The following is a 20,559-nucleotide window of genomic DNA, read 5'->3' on the forward strand; positions in this document are numbered from 1 at the left end:
ATTCATTCTAGATATTAGTTTTGGGATTGAAATGAAGAGAGAGATTGCATCAGTGATCAGGAAAGAACAACTGACCAAAGCTCATGGATGAGACCCTGAGGAGAGCTAAAATCAGTGACCAAACCACCACCCGAAAGAACAGAACAACCACTAAGAGCATATTTCAAACTCAGGCAAGAGCTGCAGCACATACCAGCAAAAACTTGCAGTCAGCAATAGCAAAGGCAGCTGACAGACTTAAACAAATGGGCACAGATGCAGTCTTGGAAAAGACAATGCAACTATCTGAAGATATTTCTAGAGCACCTGATGTCACAGAATTGAATTTAAGCACCAGGGTATAGTTTCTTTGCTCTATACAAATTGAAAGCCTCCTGAATGAAGGAATTTGGAAAATTTTCAGACATAAATGACATCACGGTGTTTACCACAGCCTTCAAATGGAGGAGGCTGGAGGGAAGACAATAACTGAGGTCATGAGAGTTACAGATGAGTGGGAATTAACTCCCCAGGATATTTCAGCTGCTGCGGTATAACACAGAGAGAAATGGTCACAGAGCTACCTGACCCAAATCCACTACGTATCTTAAGGAACGAGATGAGCATCATGATGTGGACCAAGAAACGTACAGTGAATCAGTACAAAACGTGGCATTTTACTGCAGTCAGCCAGTCGGGGACTACTCTACTTAGAATCTTCTCCCAGATTGCATTTTCCACTGAGAGAGACTTGACCTACTGAAGCCTTAAAAGCGCCTTCCCCAAGTTGGAATTTTAGTTCATCTCCCTCTTTTGTGCATGTCAGCTGTACATTTTTAAAGAAATCAATAAGATCTCCTTCTGAGGACAACATTGCCTTACATGAACTGGCTACCTAGATTTCTGTTACTGTGCCTTGTTTTGGAGCGGCACTTTCACAGGTCCACCTCCCCTCTCCTCCCTGTGACGTTACACCATCTCACTTCTCAACAAGTACAAGATTATTTCCATTACCACAACACCAAACATGTTTACAATCTTTTAAAAGATGTTTTGTACTTTTCCTTCATATCCCCTAGAGACTTCCCCTAAGCAAACTTGAAGGAAATTTCTGTCTAGATTTTGGGAACATCTTTTCTGCCAGTAACATAAGCATGGCATACATAGTGGAGAAATCTATGTTTTATTCAGAGTCGTTATTTTCTATAATCGAGAAGAGAATTTAGGGTCAATCCCCAAATCTCTCATCCTTTTTTTTTTTCCTATCAGTTGGAATTTTACATAACACAAACAGAACTAGAATTCAGTCTTATGTCTGAATTTCTTTCAGATTCCATTCATGATTTTTCACATAGAAAAGTCTCTCACTATCTTAGTGATAACATTCATCTCCATTTTTTTCTTTAGCCTCCACTAAATTTTCAGTTTGATAATCAGGAAATATTATTACACTGAAATCCCTATAAACTGCCTGTCTTTGCTCAAGACAATCAAAATCTATACAGAGGATGGTTTCTATAGATATTTTTATCTTTTAACATTTATTCAACTCACTTGAACAATCACACTGTCTTACAACATGAAAATTCTGCCTACATATTTATAAGTTTGCTTTTTTTTGATCTTCACTATGTGATATCTTTACTTCAGAATAAAAACATTTCAAACGATGTCTTGGCGTCAATTCAGTAATGTTGTTTAGGGGTTTGGTATAGAGTGTTTCAATGAGGTTACCCCCTTAAAGCTCTAATTGATCAGCTGGGCTTAATCCCTCCATGGTACAGTTTATATGAGGAGTGATTTAATGGAGATAAAGAGTTACAGCATCACAAAATTTACATTAAACGACTCACAAACACTGATTAATCTGGGCTACATGAGTGAACAATGAACATGGGCTTCCCACTTCTACCATATCCAAGGTAACAGATCACCACAGCAGGAGAAAAATACAGCTTTGAGTTCCCCAAACAAGTGATAATATTAGACTCAACTGTTTTGTCCCCAAATAGGGAAGCCAGTGGGCTAAATTATAAGACTATCCTCAAGCATTTCATCAAACCTTTTCCAGCTCCTGAATCTACCCAGGCATGTCCAAGATGATGTATCCAACAGCAGACTGCTCTTTTTGAATAGAACACTAGTTCACTCCCACTTCAAACCTCCTGAATCCCAACAAACATACATCTCAGATGTACTTCAAAAAGCAATATAAATATGTGTGTGTTTGAAAATTTACACTTTCAGTGGATACATTAAGACATCGTGAAACTGGCTTATTATTATACTGGTACTCCTCAGCACAGAACTGAAACATTGGGCTGTATGTGTAACAGGCAAGCCTGCAATGAATCTCAAAGCATGTAAGAGGAAGCAAAAAAGACTGATAAAAATAAAAGCATCAGCTCCAAAATAGCATAACACACCGTCAGCTGCTGCTTCTGCACTGCTTTAGAAAACACTCTGAACCTGTTACACTTGTGCAGTTTGTAGGTTTAAGACGTTGATAATAATCATTTAGTGTCAGATGCTTTACTATTACTGCCTCAAAGAATCTACAAACATAACCCACCTGCTAGCTCATAAAGCATATGGTGATGACTTTAAAAAATAAACCAGAAAAAGGAAAACATTTTTTTCCAGAAGTGACTTTGTCTACCATCAGACATATTCCTGAAGTAGAAAGGTGGCTTTTGCATTGATCCTTAATCATTCATATTTTGACAAGGAGAGACAGAATCACATCCATTGCTACTGAATCATTTGCATGCATCATTTGTGTTATTGTCACAGTACTATTAGTGGCAATTCTCTGGAACATTTTTTTGGTTTGGAGCAGACTGTAATGTGATGATACACCAGGCATCAACATACAGTATCATCATTGTTCAAAACATTAAAGGAGTGTTATTTATCTGAAAATTTGGTAGCATCCACAGCCCTGTTTCACACTGTCATTTACAAAAGTGTGATACCATGATACAATGCCTGAAGACAGCCTATCACAAATACTTGTCCATGTTAGTCGGATCCCATTTGGGAAGGCAAATATAAGTACAGAGGTGCTGTAAGAAGTGGACTTTATGACATTATTTCACATGTAGACATGGTCCACCACTGTAGAGTATACCTCTGGATGAAAACTAATTATCCCATACAAAGCATCTACTAATCAAAAAAAAAAAAAAAGGGCAAGAAAAAAGAGCTTATTAAATTCCAAAGTTTTAGATTACAATATACCAAATATTCCATGCATCCATGCCCCTCCCACTGCTTCCTACCAATAGTTGTCTGGCAGAAGGACCTAGCTAGTGTCATCCAGCTGACAGTTAATGGAACTACAGTGCCACAGTTTTGTTTTGCTCTGCAGACTTACCAGTGCTGTCGTGTGACCTTCTTCAGTGAGGCTACAGCAGTACAACTTATCTCAAAAACATCAGCAACCAGAATGGCTCAGGTACCAATCTGGTGTGATTCTGGTATCACTCATCTCTAATGGAACTGTAAGTAGGCTTGCAGCGAAAAAAATATTCCCAAAAGGGAGAATGTTAACCCCAACACGGCTGTTCTAATGAGCTTGTTTAAAAAGTGTTGACTAGGCAAAACTATGATTTTAACTACAGGGGGCCACAATGGCTATTTGGAGAACTCACGTATCAGAAGTTTCATTTTTCAACTGATCAGAAAGCCAAGTATGCCTCGATGTTGATGAGATGAGCCAAGACCTTGACAGGTATCACTGAAGTTCACTTCGATGTAAGGTGCTAGAAAAACAAAGTTTGCCATTAGTTGACATCTTCTGTAGCAATTTTCATCCAGCAAGTGACAGCTATTCTGCAAGCACAACATAAAGATGGTCTTCTGTGTTTTGTAAGGCCAGTATTTTAGAAGATGATCTGAAGTCCCTTATTGATCCAGTTTAGACATGAGCTCAGCCCTGAAATTCATTTCAATATCACAACTGCTGGAAACTAATTTTTGCTTTCCACCTGGAAGCATTTATTTTTTCAGTGATATCCCTCTTATCTGTACCTGCCTCACTAAGGTGAGCAACTGCACTCCAGGCTGCTTCTGCTTTGGAAGCTCCAGCATTTCTGACTGGTTCTTTCCTAATGCAAGTGGAAACTTCAAATCACTGTGACAAATCCATGAAAAGGATCTGCCAGTTTTCTTGTGCACTTGGCCATCTTATATTCCTCATGTACCTAAAAGCTTTAAGACTGTAAGACATGCAAAGCATTGCAGCACCAGGAACAATCCTGAGTGGATGGCTCTCTGCCATGCTATTCTCATGCTTGCACAGTGTATTAACATGCAAATCCAGAATAGTGCATATGCTAATGTCTATGAAAAGACTTGTCATTTCAGGATATCAACTTAATGAACAAGTGGAATTCTATAATATCACCCCAGGGAAAAGGATTGCATAGCACAAGTGATCAAGGAAGCCCTTCAGTGACCTGTTGGTAGGAATGAACAGACATGAATGGCAGAGGAAAGAATATGGCCAAAGAGAAGAAACACAGCTGTGGTCATTCTCCCTGTCTATCTTCAGCTTCAGCAGCAAAAATCAGTGAACGATCTGTGACTCTGGCTCTGTGACCACCCACCACTTTGGTGAATCTGTCCCAGTCAGTTTTGTTATACCTTGAGCTGCTATTCAACTCTCAAGCATCAAGCAGTGTAGACTGTACAAGTGCAATGGCTTCAGGGTGCATACATCTGTTACTCCTGTGACTGTTGCTGAAGCCCAGAGGTCGGGTTGGCAGATGTAAGATTTGCCTTTGAGGATATATAGGTCATACATCAGAAAGTAAAAACAGAGAAACAGATGCAGTCTTTCTTCCCCAACAGACTGGTACTTTGTTCAACCATACCCATAACAACTAAAGGCGCAGCTCCTTGAGAGCAATTTCCCGTACAACATTGCTTAGCAGCGGGCACAAGAGCGTAGCAAAGTCTGATGGTAGAGGCCTTTGATGAGGTACAAGCGAAGCACACCATGGTGAGGAGCTAGGAGTGAAGGGCTCAGCATAAATGCTTTCCTTGGCACATACTTACTAGAGTTTGTGACTATTAAAACAGAGCAATTTGCTGTAGGAAAGTTCAGTTTCAACATGTGCTTTCTCTGCTTTCCTCCAGCTTTTGAAGTATTATGTTTTCATTGCAGTTAGTCCATTCATATGCAATCACTTGGATTGCACTGGCTTTTTTCATCCAAGCAGATGTCCCCACAGTGACTATTCTCCTGTTTGTCCCACTGAAACCATTCTTTTCCTCCCTCAATTTCCACACTATTTTGAAAGTAGAATTCTAACCTCCTCTGTAAATCAACTCCAGCAAACACAGAGAGAATAAGAGAGAAAAGGAAGTGATGAAAGCATAAAAAACACTTCAACTAACATGCAGAAGCCACCACAAGGGACCTCTGACACCAGGCTGGACCTAATCATTATCTTTTAAAGTAACAATTAACAAAATACCATAAAGCTTAAGAGATTATAACTGAGGGTGTTACATTAAAGGAGATTACTCGAGATTGCAGGTGAAGAAAGGTGAGAAGGTACCAGCCATCCTACTCATGATGGACGGTTGAAAGCTTTTTAAAGAACTGCTGGGAAGCCTCAGTGGAGGATATGGTATAGTTGACATACCTTGAATTTTCAGAGTAAGGAAAGGCAACAGTTCAAGCCACTTCATCAAAGCTGACTCATAACAGCTTGTTTTATCTAAACAGAAGTCCATGCAGTGAGAGCTTTTCCATCTGCCTCACTGAATCCATCCTCCTCCCCTAAAAAAATGAGCCCAAACCAATCAATTTACTCTTCAGACATGTAACATAGATTGTAGATAGTACAAAAAAAATAGAGTTTATTTATTTATTGTACTACCTTTAATGGTAGCTCCTTTAAAGACAACAAAGCCACAACATGCTGGTCTGTTTAGTGAGGAAAAAAAAAATAGGTGGTGGCTACAGTGCTTAAAGGGAAGGCAATGAATTGCTCACTGCTACACAGACAGCTTGCCCCAGAATAGCAGCAGTTACCTGTCTCCAAACAGCCCCAGTTAGACAGTAACTGTGCTTGATGCAGAAGTAAAGATTAAGGGTCTGGTACATACATGGGTTATGCTGGTAAATAAGGAATGCCTCCACTGGGAGTTAGACTGCTGGGAGATGGAACGAGCGCAGAACTGCATCCTGTGGCCATCATATGCAGAGAGGAATCTCAATATGGGGATAAAATAGTAACTAGAAGATCAACTTATGTTTTCTAACCAGGAACTTCAGTCTGTCCTACAGTGCTTCCAAAGGACACCTAAGCTCTTCTTATCCTTTCTTTCTATACCTCTTCCCATGGCAAGTCCCAAAACATGATACTCTATACTCTGCTGAACCCTTCAGCTATAAATGATAACTTCCATAAAATTCCTCTAACACTGCTCTGGAATGTCTTTATGGCTATTGGCTATTTCTCACCAAGCTGCATTTGCTTTCTTCTACAAATACTGTCAAATGCTAATGACAGCAAATTCCCCCTTCCTCTCCAGCTGCTCCCAAAAGCCTTTTAGAGGTCTATTTTATAGAGATCACATGTGCAGGCCTTGGAGTCGAAGAGGGCTGGAAACAGGCAATGGACTGTTTCTCTCGACACAGAAGATAAGCCTCTGCTAGGGCTGTAATTAATTGACATGACTTTTACTAACAGGTCTTATGGCACAAAGTTATATCCAGCTCTTCCCACATAGCTATTCCCACCCACTGCATTTATTAACCAGAAATCCTTCTAAATGTTATCTAGTAGCATGAATTAAGCAGTTGTGTTTTGCAGATCATGTTCCCTAGCTTGCTCTTTCATTTCCTCTTAGTCAACATTATCACATTATGTTCCTCTTCTTATGTGCTTTTCCTCTCCACAAAGCTCTTTAAACAGCTGCAAAGGGGGAGGGACCACTATGCTTATGAAAACTCCACTTTGCAGAATGCTTCTGCCAGGTCCTACTGTCTGTCTCTTTCCAGGGATTTAATACCTCCAAGATTCAGGTTTGCTTTTACATCTCTTCCTTGTGCAACCCTGACAACAGAGCCTACTGCCAGCTGTCTTAATTGAAGAACAGTAATCCAGCTCTTCTTTTTATTGCCATGAGGAATACATACACCCTCTTTCTCTTTGTAGTGGGCTCCTATTATTTTAACGGTAAGTGATCTTTTCTTTCAGATACAGTTTGCAGAACAGTGTTAGCTTTCAGGGCTACAAGATAGGACGGTGATATAAGCTCTCAAACCATTTGTAACTACCACCTCAGTAGGCTGCAGACTTTACGAAGACGCATGAAATTGATTGTTTTAGTGTTGTTTCTGGCTCATTCGGTATCAGCAAATCCACTAGGATGCATATGGACAGGCAGTAAGTTGGACATAAAATGACAGAGCACTAGGAGATGACATTGATAACCAGTAAAGAATGTTCCTTTAGATGCTCCCAGGATTATCTGTGACAGGAAAAGCAGGTATTGCGTTTAGAATGAAAAAAGAAAAAATGAACCAAGACATAAAGCATAAATGAAAGAGATCTCACCCTTCTGTACAATTATTGACTCGAGCTTGTGTTTGCAAAGTTCTTATTTCCTAATTGTTTGATTCGTACATAATTAATGTTTAATTTCAATTGGAATACATAAATATATATTTAAAAATATAAGCATACATTAAGAACATTTTCTTTAGTCCGTCAGGATTTCTTGCCTATGTTTTAGCCAACATGCACAGCTCAACAGCAGCACACAATAGTGCATTTACCTTGGGAGCATCTTCCCACGGAGAGACTCCACTGAATTGTTCGGAGTGAAACTGGCTGAAAGTGAACTGGGACAAAAATCACATTTTCCTATATGTACCTAGTCAACCTGCAGTTTTGTTTCTTCTGTTACTGAAAGCCAACTTCAGAAAACACCTGCTTAGTAACAACTGCGAGGGCCTACTTTAGATTACACATTTTTGAATCTATCAGCATTTCCTTTTTGTTCACATTAATTGCAGTGCAGAAGTTAAAATAGCCTTTAAAATACAGTAAATTCACTATTACTTCCTTAGGAACAATAATCACTCCAAAGTAGTGTGCATTGTCCTAAGACGCCATATAAATCTTTTTACTCAGGAGTACACTGAGAAGTAACAACATCACTAAGTAATTTCAGAGAAGATAATAGGATTGTCTTATTGCTGCATCCTACTTGCTCTTTCCTAATTATAGGTGGGAATTTGGTATGTCACCATTTTCAACATAAGCCATTTGCAAGAGAGGAAAGACCAAAATGAAAATAGGTTGTGCAATATATTATTTCTAAACTATTATTATTTCAACAGTTATTAAAATAACTGGTTAGGGAAATGGGGGAAGCATGTCTTATGTTAAATTCTACAATTTAGACAGTGATAACAGTGCACTTGCCTGTATTTGTCGACACTGCTCCTTATTCTGTTCTGTGGAAATCATGCCAATGTATTTGTCACTACACTGAAAATAAGCAATACAGCACAGGCTGAGGAGTTATTTCATTTTTTATATTTAACTTAGACCATGTAGAAAGGAAAGTTTGCACAGAGTAGTGAATCAAGTCTGGTTTTGTTTCTTCTACTATGAAATGGAAAGCATCCTAAAGCAATTTGTTTTTAATGGTAATACCCCTACGCAAAGAATACAAACTTATTGCAGAATCTGTGCTGCAAGTTACGGTGTAATCTGCTTTCCTTGTCATGGAGGAGATGTGTAGCATGTTCAGTGAAGCTATGAAAATTTCCCTAGCTCAGGATCCATCCCAATGTGTTTTCCCTATTACTACTTTCAGTACACAAATACACTTTACCCCCAAATAAGGGCTGCTTCATCATTATTGTTAAAATCATTTCTCTAAAAGCAAGAGTTTTACTCTCTGCAGCATTTGTGGTGACGACTGCTATTTGGAAAAAAAGAGTTTGTGAGGGAAAAAAGTGCACTTGCATTTCTTCCAACTCTGAGGAGAAAGACAGGAGTTTTCAAATGCGCAACCACTGACATCATGAAATGCATATAAGGACAAACTTGAATGCCTGGCAATTTTGTTTTCACTAGGTGCCATCTGGTTATTATAAGATTGGTAATGGAAAGTAGATTATAAAAATTATTCAAGAGCCACTCATTTTTACACTTTATTTACAGACAGATTAGTCCTGGCAACCTTTAAGGCAGGGCACTGCTGACATCTAGTGGCATGTGATACAGGCAGCTAAGTGAGGTAGAGTAGCCTCTCTGACCTTAATTTTTGATGATTAAGTTCTTTAAGGGTTGGGATGGCATGACAATTTTGTTAATAATTCTTCATTATAGGAACCCCTTCCCTAAGAACAGAGAACAGTATCTCAAAGGGGTTCATTATTTAACAGACTGTTTTTATAATTAAGTCATGGCAGTCATTCAGTTGCATAAAGTTTATTGACAGAGTCAGTACTTGGCAATCTGAGCTGTTCTCATCAGACATGGAGACCCAGTATGTTGTGATTTGCAGACCAGATGACCATGACTTCCCAAATCAGGTTTCAGAGAACAAGCAGTGATTACTGTAACTTCAGAATTAGATTTCTGTAAATATTCTGCAGTTTTCACTTTTCTCACTGCTTAGGCAAACACTCCATACACTAGAATAAATACAGAAAGATGGGAACACAGTGAAAACATACTTAACAATTCAAACAAGAATTCACTCTTTGCTAGCAACATTCAGCAACCACTATATGAAACAAACCAAATGACAATTTATTTATATTTGAATTATAGCAGTCAGCTTATGTCACTTATATATGCAGAAGCAGCACAAGTATTTGCTTAAAAATTAAAAATAAAATAAAATAAAAATAACTAATCAAGATTATCTCTTCAGCTACCATGAGGCTTTTCAGCTATCCCTGTAAACACAAAACAATCCATTCCTGGAACGAAGCCCCATTTTCTACACAGTATAAACCTCAGCTCCATCTTAATTGCAATACAAAAGAAAAAAAAACAGAATCTGGAGCTTAGCAAGGATCAACATAGCTTTAGCTTGATAAGCCTTTGATTAGGCAGGCTTACATTGGGGATGAATATAACATTAAAATATCACATCGTACTAAGGTTTTCATAATGACTTGTGCAGGAGTACAAAGCAAGTGTGAATCACAAAATAAACCAACCCAATAAACACAGATATTTTCCCAAATGGCTTGGGATGTACTTGAGAAACCTGTTCTAGAGGACACTGTTACAGTTAAGGACGTGTGACAAAATCTGTGCTACCAACGACGTAGCACATACGCCTTTTAAGAGAATTAAAGCATGCCTGCTGTTTATCTCATCCTTTCCCCACAGCTTGAGTAAAAGCTGTTCTTAGATATGAAAGATCTGTTTGATTAAATTTTCTTCCATGTCTCCCCACTTTCATACTGGATCAGAAACAAGTTCTTATGGTATTTTTATATCTGAGTGTAATTCAAAATTACCAAGTTTCAAGAGAGATTTGTTCCCTCTAGCAACTTACAGCCCAGTTCACATGGAAGCAAATATGCTGTAGAGACACGCTTTTAATTTCTGCAATTTCAAGGGTTGTTAGGTGCCCTTTCCTACGGAAGAATCATACTATTCACTGGACTAGAATCTGTTTTCATTAATGCCTGTGTCCATCGCTGTCAGGTGTATCACACAACACAGAATTACTCTACATACAGCAGAATCTCTCTCCTGCAAAGGGACAATACTGCTGGCAGGTTGTTACCAGGACCTTCGTCATCAGTATTATTCCATGGTCAACACTGGTTTGAAAAGTCCACTACCATGCCATAAAAAAGCAAACACGAGAACATGGGACCCAGTCACCTCTTGAGCTGTGCAATAAGCCACCCTGCTCCACAGGGAATGTTCAGGCTTGTTTGACAGCAGCCTGCAGATACTGTATTTTGCAGTTACTGGACTCCAGCTTTAGCTGTCTAAGATTTAAAGCATTTGTGCTAGTCCATAAAGCAGGTTTCGTTTTACACTTAAAGTAAGGCTTATATTAGTGCCTCTGGATTTCATATAAAATTATTCTGAAACAGAAACATCACTGGCTACCAAAGAGCTCCCATTCCTTAAAAATACCCTATGACTCCTGCAGCTCATCCTCTGGTTTTCCCTACGCAGATCAGAGTCTTCCAATTTATACTTGTGCCTGCAACTCTTTCCTTGTCTCCTGTGACAATGAAAAGTCACACCCAGACTCCCTCCATTTAGATCTTTGAAACATTCTTCCTGTGTTATTAAGAAGGTGGGTTTCCTCCTAGTTTCTGAACGCACTCCCAAAAGTACCTATCAATCTGAGCTTTGCATTTTACTGTGGGGAAAAAAAAAACAACATAGGGCCCTGAATTATCTGCTTTTGATCTATGCTCTGTGAAAGACAGTTGGTTTCAGCAGAACAGATACTGGTGCAAGCACCGTATCCTTCTGCTCCTGCAAAACAATGGTCTTTAGAAAATCAAAATCCCTCATTACTTCATGAAGATGATCCGACGCACAGGAATTCCGTGATCTCTGCATCATGCCACTTGGTGTCCCTTCCGTAACCCTGTTATGTGATGTTTTACAGGAAGCACCGCAGCAGATGCTGAAGAAAAGCTAATGAACCACCTACTGAGTCCTGACAGGTACAATAAGTTAATTCGCCCAGCTGTCAACTCGTCCCAGTTGGTATCTATAGAACTGCAGGTTTCCTTGGCACAGCTCATCAGTGTGGTAAGCTCAAATTAAGCTATGCCTTTTAGTTCATGACTATGTACACGGCACTCTAAGTAAAAGCTAGATTGGTGTTACTCTGTCCCCGCTATTTTCTACTTTGCATAACATGTAGTAGGCAGGGCTCATATGTGCAATTTGCAGGTTTTATTTCAGAATGCAGCTACAACAATCTATGCCTAAGGACAGCAGCCAGATCTTCATCCAATACAATCCCACTGATCAAAAATCAAGATCTTTCTCCGGATTCAGTAAGGCTGCAGTAAGTTACACCAGGTCAGGATCTCTCCTGGGCTGTGCACATAATGTCACTGCTTGCCATTACTCCTTGGGCTGTCGCTGGACTCCCTGACAAATCATTCCCTTTCCAGATTTCTTGTAGGCCCCCTTTGGTACTGAAAGACCGCTATAAGGTCTTCTGGTAGAAACTCCTACTAGTTCCATGAAGATGAACCTCCTAGATAACAGCTTACATGGCAAACCTTACATTAACCCTACACAAATTCTTCTAGAGCTTTTTGGTGGACAAAGTTTGCCTCCTGTTTCAAATCAGATCCACAGGGGAAAAAAAACAGCTTGCAAGGGAGAAATTGTTCCCAAGGAGTGGCATACACACCAGTCACAACTGTCCTTGTTAAAAGCCACTTGGAGCTACCTGCTTGTGGGGTTACTATACATTATCAGTATGTGCACAAAGCCGGGCATCTACCAGCAGAGAACTGCCTGTTTTGAAATACACCGTGCAAAATCATTCTGTACAGTTGGAAATATCCTTGAAAGCCCAGAAAGAATAAATCTCATTACTGCAATAAAATGGAACATTTCAGAGGACAGCTTTTCTCTGTCTCTTCCCCTGCAGAATGAACGGGAGCAGATCATGACTACAAATGTCTGGCTGAACCAGGTAACAAAATCCACAAAGGCACGATCTTGCAAACCACAAACAGCACTGCTTTCACTACATCACAGTGATTGTTTTGTTTGTGCTGGTCTGGATACTCCCATCGCTAATGTATAATTCTTCTCCTAGGAGTGGATTGATTATCGTTTGGCTTGGAAGCCCTCTGACTATGAAGGAATAAATACGCTGAGAATACCTGCAAAACACATCTGGCTGCCAGACATTGTGCTTTACAATAAGTAAGTAAAACATCCCTAATTTATACAGACAGTGAACAAAATGTTAACCACGTATTGAGAAAAAAGCATCAGAACCAATGATACAGGTCTGACGGAAGTCTGAAACTAAATGGTAGACCTTTTAGCCAGTATCAAGTACATCTGACTGAGGTACTGGCCTTAAAGATCATTTCAGCAAAATCGGGGCTCTAGGCAGACAGATTCTAGCAGACCTGGGGCGAGTCTGCAGCGTGAGTTGTTACAACACCAGAAGATCAATGAGAAGGCTCACAACTGAGACGCAAGTCTTTATCAGATTAGAGTACTTCGAAAGAATGAATTGTAAGTACAAGCACAGCTGCACACTGACCAGGTTTCAACAAAGACATCTGGAAGTCTATCAGACATCTTAGGCACTGTGCTACATTTTTATCTCCTACTTCTTCTCTCCTTCCACCACAGACTATAGGACATAAATCTGCTTCAAGCTCACAGACAACAGAACTCCATGAGTTAATATTAATGTTCAAAACCAGATTATATTCTATTTTCATAAAGCATTCAAAAGTCAATTATAAGAATACATAACAAATCTGTCAACATTTGACCCCACTGCTTCACAGTAGTAAGAAAAATAAAACCTTGGGGCTAGAACATAGTTCGATTTTTCTTTCAGACAAACAACTGCTGATTTTTTTTTGTTTTGTTTTTAAGTCTCTAGCAAAGCCTTGAAGTAGATAATATCAAGTTTTTTGGAAAACAAACAAACAAAAACCACAATAACCAAAACTTATAATACACTTTCATGATACTTTGAAGACCAATGAATTCATGAACACAGGATGGTTTACTAACATGTACAGATGGGAAACCTAGGAAGTTTATATATAACTGAATTAAGTCCCTGGAATCCTACTACTGGAAATCAGATTTGAAAAATATTTGAATACTAAAAACTATTGTATTAGTCACAAAATAATTCAGCTAGTGGATTAGGATGTACTCTGCCTCGTCAAATCTTGTTCTGCTAAATTGTGTCCCCGCCCCCGGCTTCTTTCTTCCTTATTCTCCAAATAGTATCATTTAGTGGATTGTAAGAAGGGCAAGGAACATTTTTTAAAGGCTTCGTAAAGTACAGAAACAAGCTTTTAGCCACACCATATTGTTTTGTTTTTTTACATCAGTACAAAGCTTGAAATTAAAGTTTTAGGTTTTAAATAGGAAATTAAAGTTTTAGAAGACCAATCCCCCTGTAACTTTCTTCTGCTGGAGCAGTGTTTTGTAGGCAGGAGTCAGTCCATGGTGGTCCTAACAAGGAAAACAGACGAGCATTCCTGCACCACACAGCTCTGCCCGAATGCAGGCTGCACAGAGGGCTGTGGAGGACACTGACACAGCACCAGCAGCTTGGCCTCAGTCTCCGAGCTCAGGCAGGGGCAGCAAGCAAAATCACCTGCATATTCTCAGCCCAGAAGTCTGTGCAGTATTATGGCTTAACTGTAAACCTAACTCAGGGAAACAGAGACATGAGAGACAAGATACAGTTTCTTTACTAAAAATACATATACATATATATATATATATATATATATACACTCATTGACTGGCAACCAACTAAAGACCCTTACACACTGTAGCCTCTCACTTCTGCACTTGTTTCACTGCCTACATGAATTAGCTGCACGGGTCTCAGCTCAGCAGTGCTAGGCTCCAGGACGTCTTTGCATCGCCAAGTGTAACCAATCTGGAGAGCAGCTATACATTTGCCAAGCCTTGGATGCTTGCGGCAATTTTTTGCTCAGAAAAATCAACCTTAGCACTGAAATAGCTCTATTTTTATGACTTGTCAACAGACAGGTGATTCACTAGACTTTCTTATTAACTCCCAAGGAGCAAATTTCCCATTGGAGTAAAAGGGTGCTATTTAATCACAGTCAGTTGAACCTCCTTTCTTTACACCTTGAATTTGGTATTTTAGTTTTGCAGATAACATATTGTCTCTAAATTGTATGCGCTTCTTTACAAATGTAGATGTTTATCCAAAAGGAAATGGGATGTATCTAGTCTAGACTCATTTTTGCAGCCTAACAAGTGTCTAACCCACTTTTAATAAAAGCAATTGAGTTTCCTCTTCCGTCAATAAAGAGTCACTGAAAGTTCCTCCTCCCTACTGTTACAATTTCCTTGGGTAGCAGGACTGGCTGAGTTTGAAAGGCGTTGCATAGCATGCTTGAAAAGATGCTGTGAATACACTAAAAAACACTAGATTTCAATCAAATTTCTCACAATTGACCACATTTCTGCCTCAGGATACTTCATAGGATAAACAATCCCATGTTGTTTGCCCAGAAACACTGGGAAAGAAACCGTACTGACTACTGACTGATAATGATCCTCTCCCTGAATTAAAGGACCCATCATAACACAGGAGACTCTCCTGGTGGAAGTTCAGCATTTGGAGGAGATACAAAGCCAAGATCATTTGTGGGCATTAAGAACCCTGTGGCTTGTCTGGCCTGGTTTTGTAATATGTAAGCATTAACTGGAACAAGCCAATCAATTATAAACTACATAATTACATTTCCTCTGCCTGCACTCTCCCTGCATTTCTAACTAGCACTGCACATCCTTATTTCCTTGTCTAAGTCATTTAGGAGTGTTGTTGTGTGCTCTTAACAGTGGCTGTGTTCCAGACCAAAGGTACCTCTGTTTTCTTGCTGGATGATCTCATTTTTACTCAGCCTTCAAAGATGTAGTAAGCCCTAATTACTGTAAAAAATATTTAAAAGTACTTCCAGTTCTTTGGACAAAATGGACATGCAAGTTTATTATTTAATAACCATTTTATGAAAATAATTTTCTGTAAGCATTGGACAAAATATCAGTTTTCTAACTGGGAGAAATGCAGCTATCAAATTATAGCTGCCTACAACATAGATTTCAAAACTGAAATCTTCCTAAGCTTTAATTCTAGCAACAACTGAGGCCCACAAGACAAAGAATGCGAGTTTTTCTGTTTTGAATTGTTTTTCCTTTTAATGTTTGATGGTCTTCTCTCCTTTTTCTTCTCCCTTGTTTCATTAGTGCCGATGGCACATACGAAGTTTCACTGTACACAAATGTAATCGTACAGAATAATGGAAGCATTCGCTGGTTGCCTCCAGCCATTTACAAGAGTGCCTGCAAGATCGAGGTTAAGCATTTCCCATTTGATCAACAAAACTGCACCTTAAAGTTCCGGTCTTGGACATATGATCATACAGAAATTGATATGGTACTAAAAACTTCCATGGCAAGCATGGACGACTTCACACCCAGTGGAGAATGGGACATTGTAGCACTCCCAGGAAGACGGACTGTAAATCCTTTGGATCCCAATTATGTCGATGTGACATATGACTTCATTATTAAAAGGAAACCTCTTTTCTATACCATCAATCTTATCATTCCCTGTGTGCTAATTACTTCCTTAGCCATCCTGGTGTTCTACTTGCCTTCAGACTGTGGTGAAAAAATGACCTTATGCATATCTGTGTTGCTTGCCTTGACTGTGTTCTTACTGCTGATCTCCAAAATTGTCCCTCCAACATCTCTGGATGTTCCGCTGATCGGGAAGTATCTCATGTTTACAATGGTACTAGTGACCTTCTCAATAGTTACCAGTGTCTGCGTACTCAACGTCCACCACAGATCTCCAAGCACTCACACTATGCCTCCTTGGGTAAAGCTGGTTTTCCTTGAAAGACTCCCAGCCTATCTGTTCATGAAGCGTCCAGAAAATAATTCTCCACGGCAAAAGCTGTGCAACTGCAAAAAGATGAGAGCAGAGAATCTTTCCATGGACCCATCCGTCTTGTACAAGAACTCTACTTACTTTGTGAACACAACTTCTGCCAAAAAATATGATATGAAAATCACTGAGACTCTTGACAATGTCAGCAACCATCAAGATTTCAGGTTAAGAACAGGCATGAAATTTTCTCCTGAAGTCCAAGAAGCAATTGATGGAGTCAGTTTTATAGCAGAGCACATGAAAAGTGATGACAATGACCAAAGCGTAAGTAAAAATGAGAAATCATCCTGGTCTTTCCAAACTTCATCCCTTGTCCTCTGTAGCATGCTGTTCTTCAGAAAGGAGATTTGAATTCCCTAGCTAGCTTGAAGATTTTAGAGATTCTAGCCATAGGTTGTCAGATGAAATAACGTTTGCCATTAAAACAACTTAATGAATAGTAATTTGGTAAAGCCAATGCTTTCCTAGAAAGTAACTTGGATGTTTCTAAAAAAAAGAGAATGGTGGTTACCCAGTAAATCAGAAAACATCCTCAAAAAAGCTGCATTGTGACATTCAAGTAATGTCTGGCAGGGGGAAAACAAATACTGAGTTCCAGGTCTGGGAGAATGCCATTTAAGAATATATTTCCCCAATGTATTCAGAAAGACTTTAACATGATCAGCCCATGTTAACCAGAAACAACGTACCTGCAGCTCAAGCTTTAATTTACCTAAGTACGCACAGAAGAAGGATTTAGTAAAATTGGGAAAACAACTTGCAGACACCTTCTTCGTCCTAAGATCTCTGTCCGTAACTGAGCAAGACATTATGTTGCTCTGTTATGGCAAATACAGTGGGTAGAATCAAAACCCTAATGCCAGCAGAGATGTTACTTCTTCCATTTGAGTTAAGTTATACTTGTTATCAGCTATGAGAAGTACAGGATTCAAGTGTTGCTGGTGTCCTGTTCACATACCCTACTCATGTGTAACTAGCTAGCACACTGAAGCTGATATAAATACACTGCACATAACGCTTGGAAAAACTCAAGTGGTTCGGATTTGTTTAGACCACCGTTAGGAAAAACTGTCGGGCATCCTCTCTGTGACCCCGCTCAGTCCCAGATCCCACTCAGACTCCAGGTTCTCTATTCCTGCTGCACTCTCCCTCCTTCAGCCCAGCAGACTAAATAATGTTATAGTCTGGCTTCTGATATTGCAGAAGTCCCTTGAGGAATATGCTGCTGAGTAGTTCATGTTTTCTATTAACTGAAATTACTGTCAATATAAATAAAGAAGATCAGAAGTTAATGTTAGACATGAGCCTATACATATTGGAACTGACTGAACAGAAGCACGCTTTACAGAGCAGGAAAAAAATATTCTAATAGCTCAGAAACTCATGCAAGAATACGTTGCATATTAAAGGATCTACAGAGCCTCCACTAGAGACTAAGAACAATTTCTGAGGATATTTCATGCATTAAAAATGAACTGAATGCTTTTTACACAGGGTCTTCTGATACTACGTATCATTGTTTTCTGGATTCATAAACTTAATTTCTGCTATCTTCATTACCACGCTCTGATAACAACCGCTCATGTACATTTCCTACAGCCTCTTTTCAGAAGTGCACAATTCCCATTAGCAGCAGTGGAAATTAGAAGGGTGCGCTGAAAGAAATCTATATAATGTTCTAATGTAAGACGTGAGATAACTGACGAGTATGGTAAAGTCACTGAGGTGATGATGTCCCACGTGTAACTAGAATCAATGACAGACGAGATGCAAATGAAGATTGATGTATTCATCTTTTACAATAATAGCCTCAAAGTCACTTCAGGTTGAGAACAGAAACTAAGGCTCACATTGTGTTTCAACACATGCAAGGCCAAAGGGATTTTAATAAAAACAACAGTACTAATACACATTAAAACCCTTGATTAAGAAGACTGCTGATAAGAGAAGAACTCAGAAGCTAACCTTGTTTAACAGCAGTAAATACTGTTTGTATTTGTCCACTGAGATTAATAGCATCTGCAAACTAAAATTAAAGAAAAAATTCCTTAATTGGATTGTAGTGTGGGTCCTTCCGGACTGACACCAGGCACTGACGCACCAAAGACATCTTAGATAAATTTACAGTATTTTTCTCCACTGCTCAGAACGGTTGCAGGAGAAAGAATCCTTCCCAAGTCTAAAGTGATTTTATTCCCTGAACCTTGAGATTTATTTCCTTTTGTTTTCATAATCAAAGACTCTGCATCAGCAAGAGGAAAAGCAAAAGAATATGACAAATTGCTAATACCTTTAATTGGCTTTTTTTTCAGGTCATTGAAGATTGGAAGTATGTTGCCATGGTAGTGGACAGGCTGTTTCTCTGGATATTCGTCCTTGTTTGTGTCCTCGGGACTGTTGGATTATTTCTGCAGCCACTTTTTCAAAACCACATTGCTGCCGTGAACCCTTAGTTGTCATTTAAAACTGTCAGTGCCTACATAGATGCTGGGTCTCTTTTTGCTCTGTTTCCCCTCTGTTAAACCCGGACTGATGTCAGCTGAGTTGCTCTCACATCAGATTTATGGTAGGGATGTGGAAAGTAGAACTTGACTTGCTAGATTATTGTGATAGGAAAAAATCCAAAAACATTTCTTTTTTTCCAACAAGTTCAGTACTTCTGGTGGTATCTTGGCCCTTTTGTCAATTGTTTGACGTCTGAACATTACAGAGAAAGGCATTTACTGTACAATATGCCAGCTTGGCTCACAAGGATTATTTATTAAAAGGTATTTTATATACATTGCTTCAGGAAAGCCATTTTCTTTCCTTAGAATACTGCACTCTCCATACTTCAAGGAAGGTATTTAGTTCTTTCAAATGCATCAAAACTATTTGTGTCTGATTTATATAGAGCTCGACAGGTGGAATCACTGTTTAGCTGCTTTGAGTGTGATATTTAAGACTGAACAGAGAAACAGAGCCATACCTCTGAGGTAACCACTAACAGGTTTCTCACCTTGCCATCTCTGCTACTAGATCAATCAGCAGAGGCCAAATTAACATATCGTTAACAAACGTTTATATGCTCTGTTCAATGATGAAATATAAATAAAATGTAAAATTTCTCCTTTATACAGATTTAGTCCTGAAATGTTCCTGCAAGTTTAACAGCTCGTGTAAGTAGGGTTTACATATGCTTTCACGAATCTAAAGGCTGAAAGAAAGTCCAGGAAAGCATCTAGAGGACACAACAACCGTGAAAGGTGGCTGGAATGAGGCTAGACACCTGAGAACAAACATACCTGTGCGTTTTGCTGAGGAGATGTTAACGCAGGTTTAAATACCACCCTCAACAAATTAGCTATGAAAGCTATCATTAGCTAACACACGTACAGTCTTTAAGCCTTCAGCAAAGGGCAGATCAGGGCCTAAGACTCCCACCACAGGACAATCTCACCAAACTTTGTCCCAGCCAGCTCGTAACCTCCACAAAGAGAAGTGGGCCGCTGATTCAAGCTAAACCAACCTCAGCTTTTGCTAGGGACGCTGTCAGGACACAGAACAATTTCACCACCACTGATAGGTACAACTAGTGACTGGTGAACAAACTGTTAAAACCTACTAGTTCTTCTGAAAGGGACCTGAGGCCGACCTGTCCCAGGGGAGGATTAGCAGATAGTTAAACGTGTATTATTCAGCAAGCTGCCGTTGAAGACACCTCTGGTTTATTTGCCCTCATCAGAACTAAGTGACATCCCTACCTAGATCACTGTTCCCTAGCAGCTACAGACAACTGCACATTTCAACGTGCCAAACCAGTCACACAGAAGCCTTTCCAACTGTTCAGAGATAATCCAGGACATTTGCTGACCCCTGCGTTCGCTCCTAGCCCTTGTGCTGAACACT

The 20,559-nt window shown here is 39.4% G+C and overlaps 1 protein-coding gene across 4 annotated transcripts; it reads left to right on the forward strand.

Annotated features, from left to right (window-relative positions):
- Positions 1 to 6,220: 6,220 nt before the first annotated feature.
- Positions 6,221 to 19,782, forward strand: CHRNB4 (cholinergic receptor nicotinic beta 4 subunit). Of its 4 annotated transcripts, XM_083850841.1 has the most exons (7): positions 6,221 to 7,175; positions 11,614 to 11,671; positions 11,916 to 12,021; positions 12,619 to 12,663; positions 12,790 to 12,899; positions 15,963 to 16,935; positions 18,984 to 19,782. In XM_083850841.1, exons 1-7 carry the CDS (start codon positions 7,121 to 7,123, stop codon positions 19,122 to 19,124), a joined length of 1,488 nt encoding a protein of 495 aa, XP_083706967.1. In that variant the 5' UTR covers positions 6,221 to 7,120; the 3' UTR covers positions 19,125 to 19,782. The 4 variants fall into 4 exon arrangements, with proteins under 4 accessions (XP_083706967.1, XP_083706968.1, XP_083706970.1 ...); XM_083850842.1 differs by lacking the exon at positions 11,916 to 12,021 and having other exon boundaries at positions 6,225 to 7,175; positions 11,614 to 11,759; XM_083850844.1 differs by lacking the exon at positions 6,221 to 7,175 and having other exon boundaries at positions 11,636 to 11,759.
- Positions 19,783 to 20,559: the final 777 nt, after the last annotated feature.

Source organism: Anser anser (genome assembly GCF_964211835.1).
Source record: "Anser anser genome assembly, chromosome: 10".
Lineage (NCBI taxonomy): Eukaryota > Metazoa > Chordata > Aves > Anseriformes > Anatidae > Anser > Anser anser.

What these genes read in the sequence shown, in the direction of transcription:
- CHRNB4 (XM_083850841.1), top strand. Translation starts at nt 7,121, where the DNA reads ATGAGGAATACATACACCCTCTTTCTCTTTGTAGTGGGCTCCTATTAT. An exon ending in CACCTACTGAGTCCTGACAG is followed by an intron (nt 11,672 to 11,915) that starts GTACAATAAGTT and finishes GTTTTATTTCAG; the next exon opens with AATGCAGCTACAACAATCTA. An exon ending in CAAATGTCTGGCTGAACCAG is followed by an intron (nt 12,664 to 12,789) that starts GTAACAAAATCC and finishes TTCTTCTCCTAG; the next exon opens with GAGTGGATTGATTATCGTTT.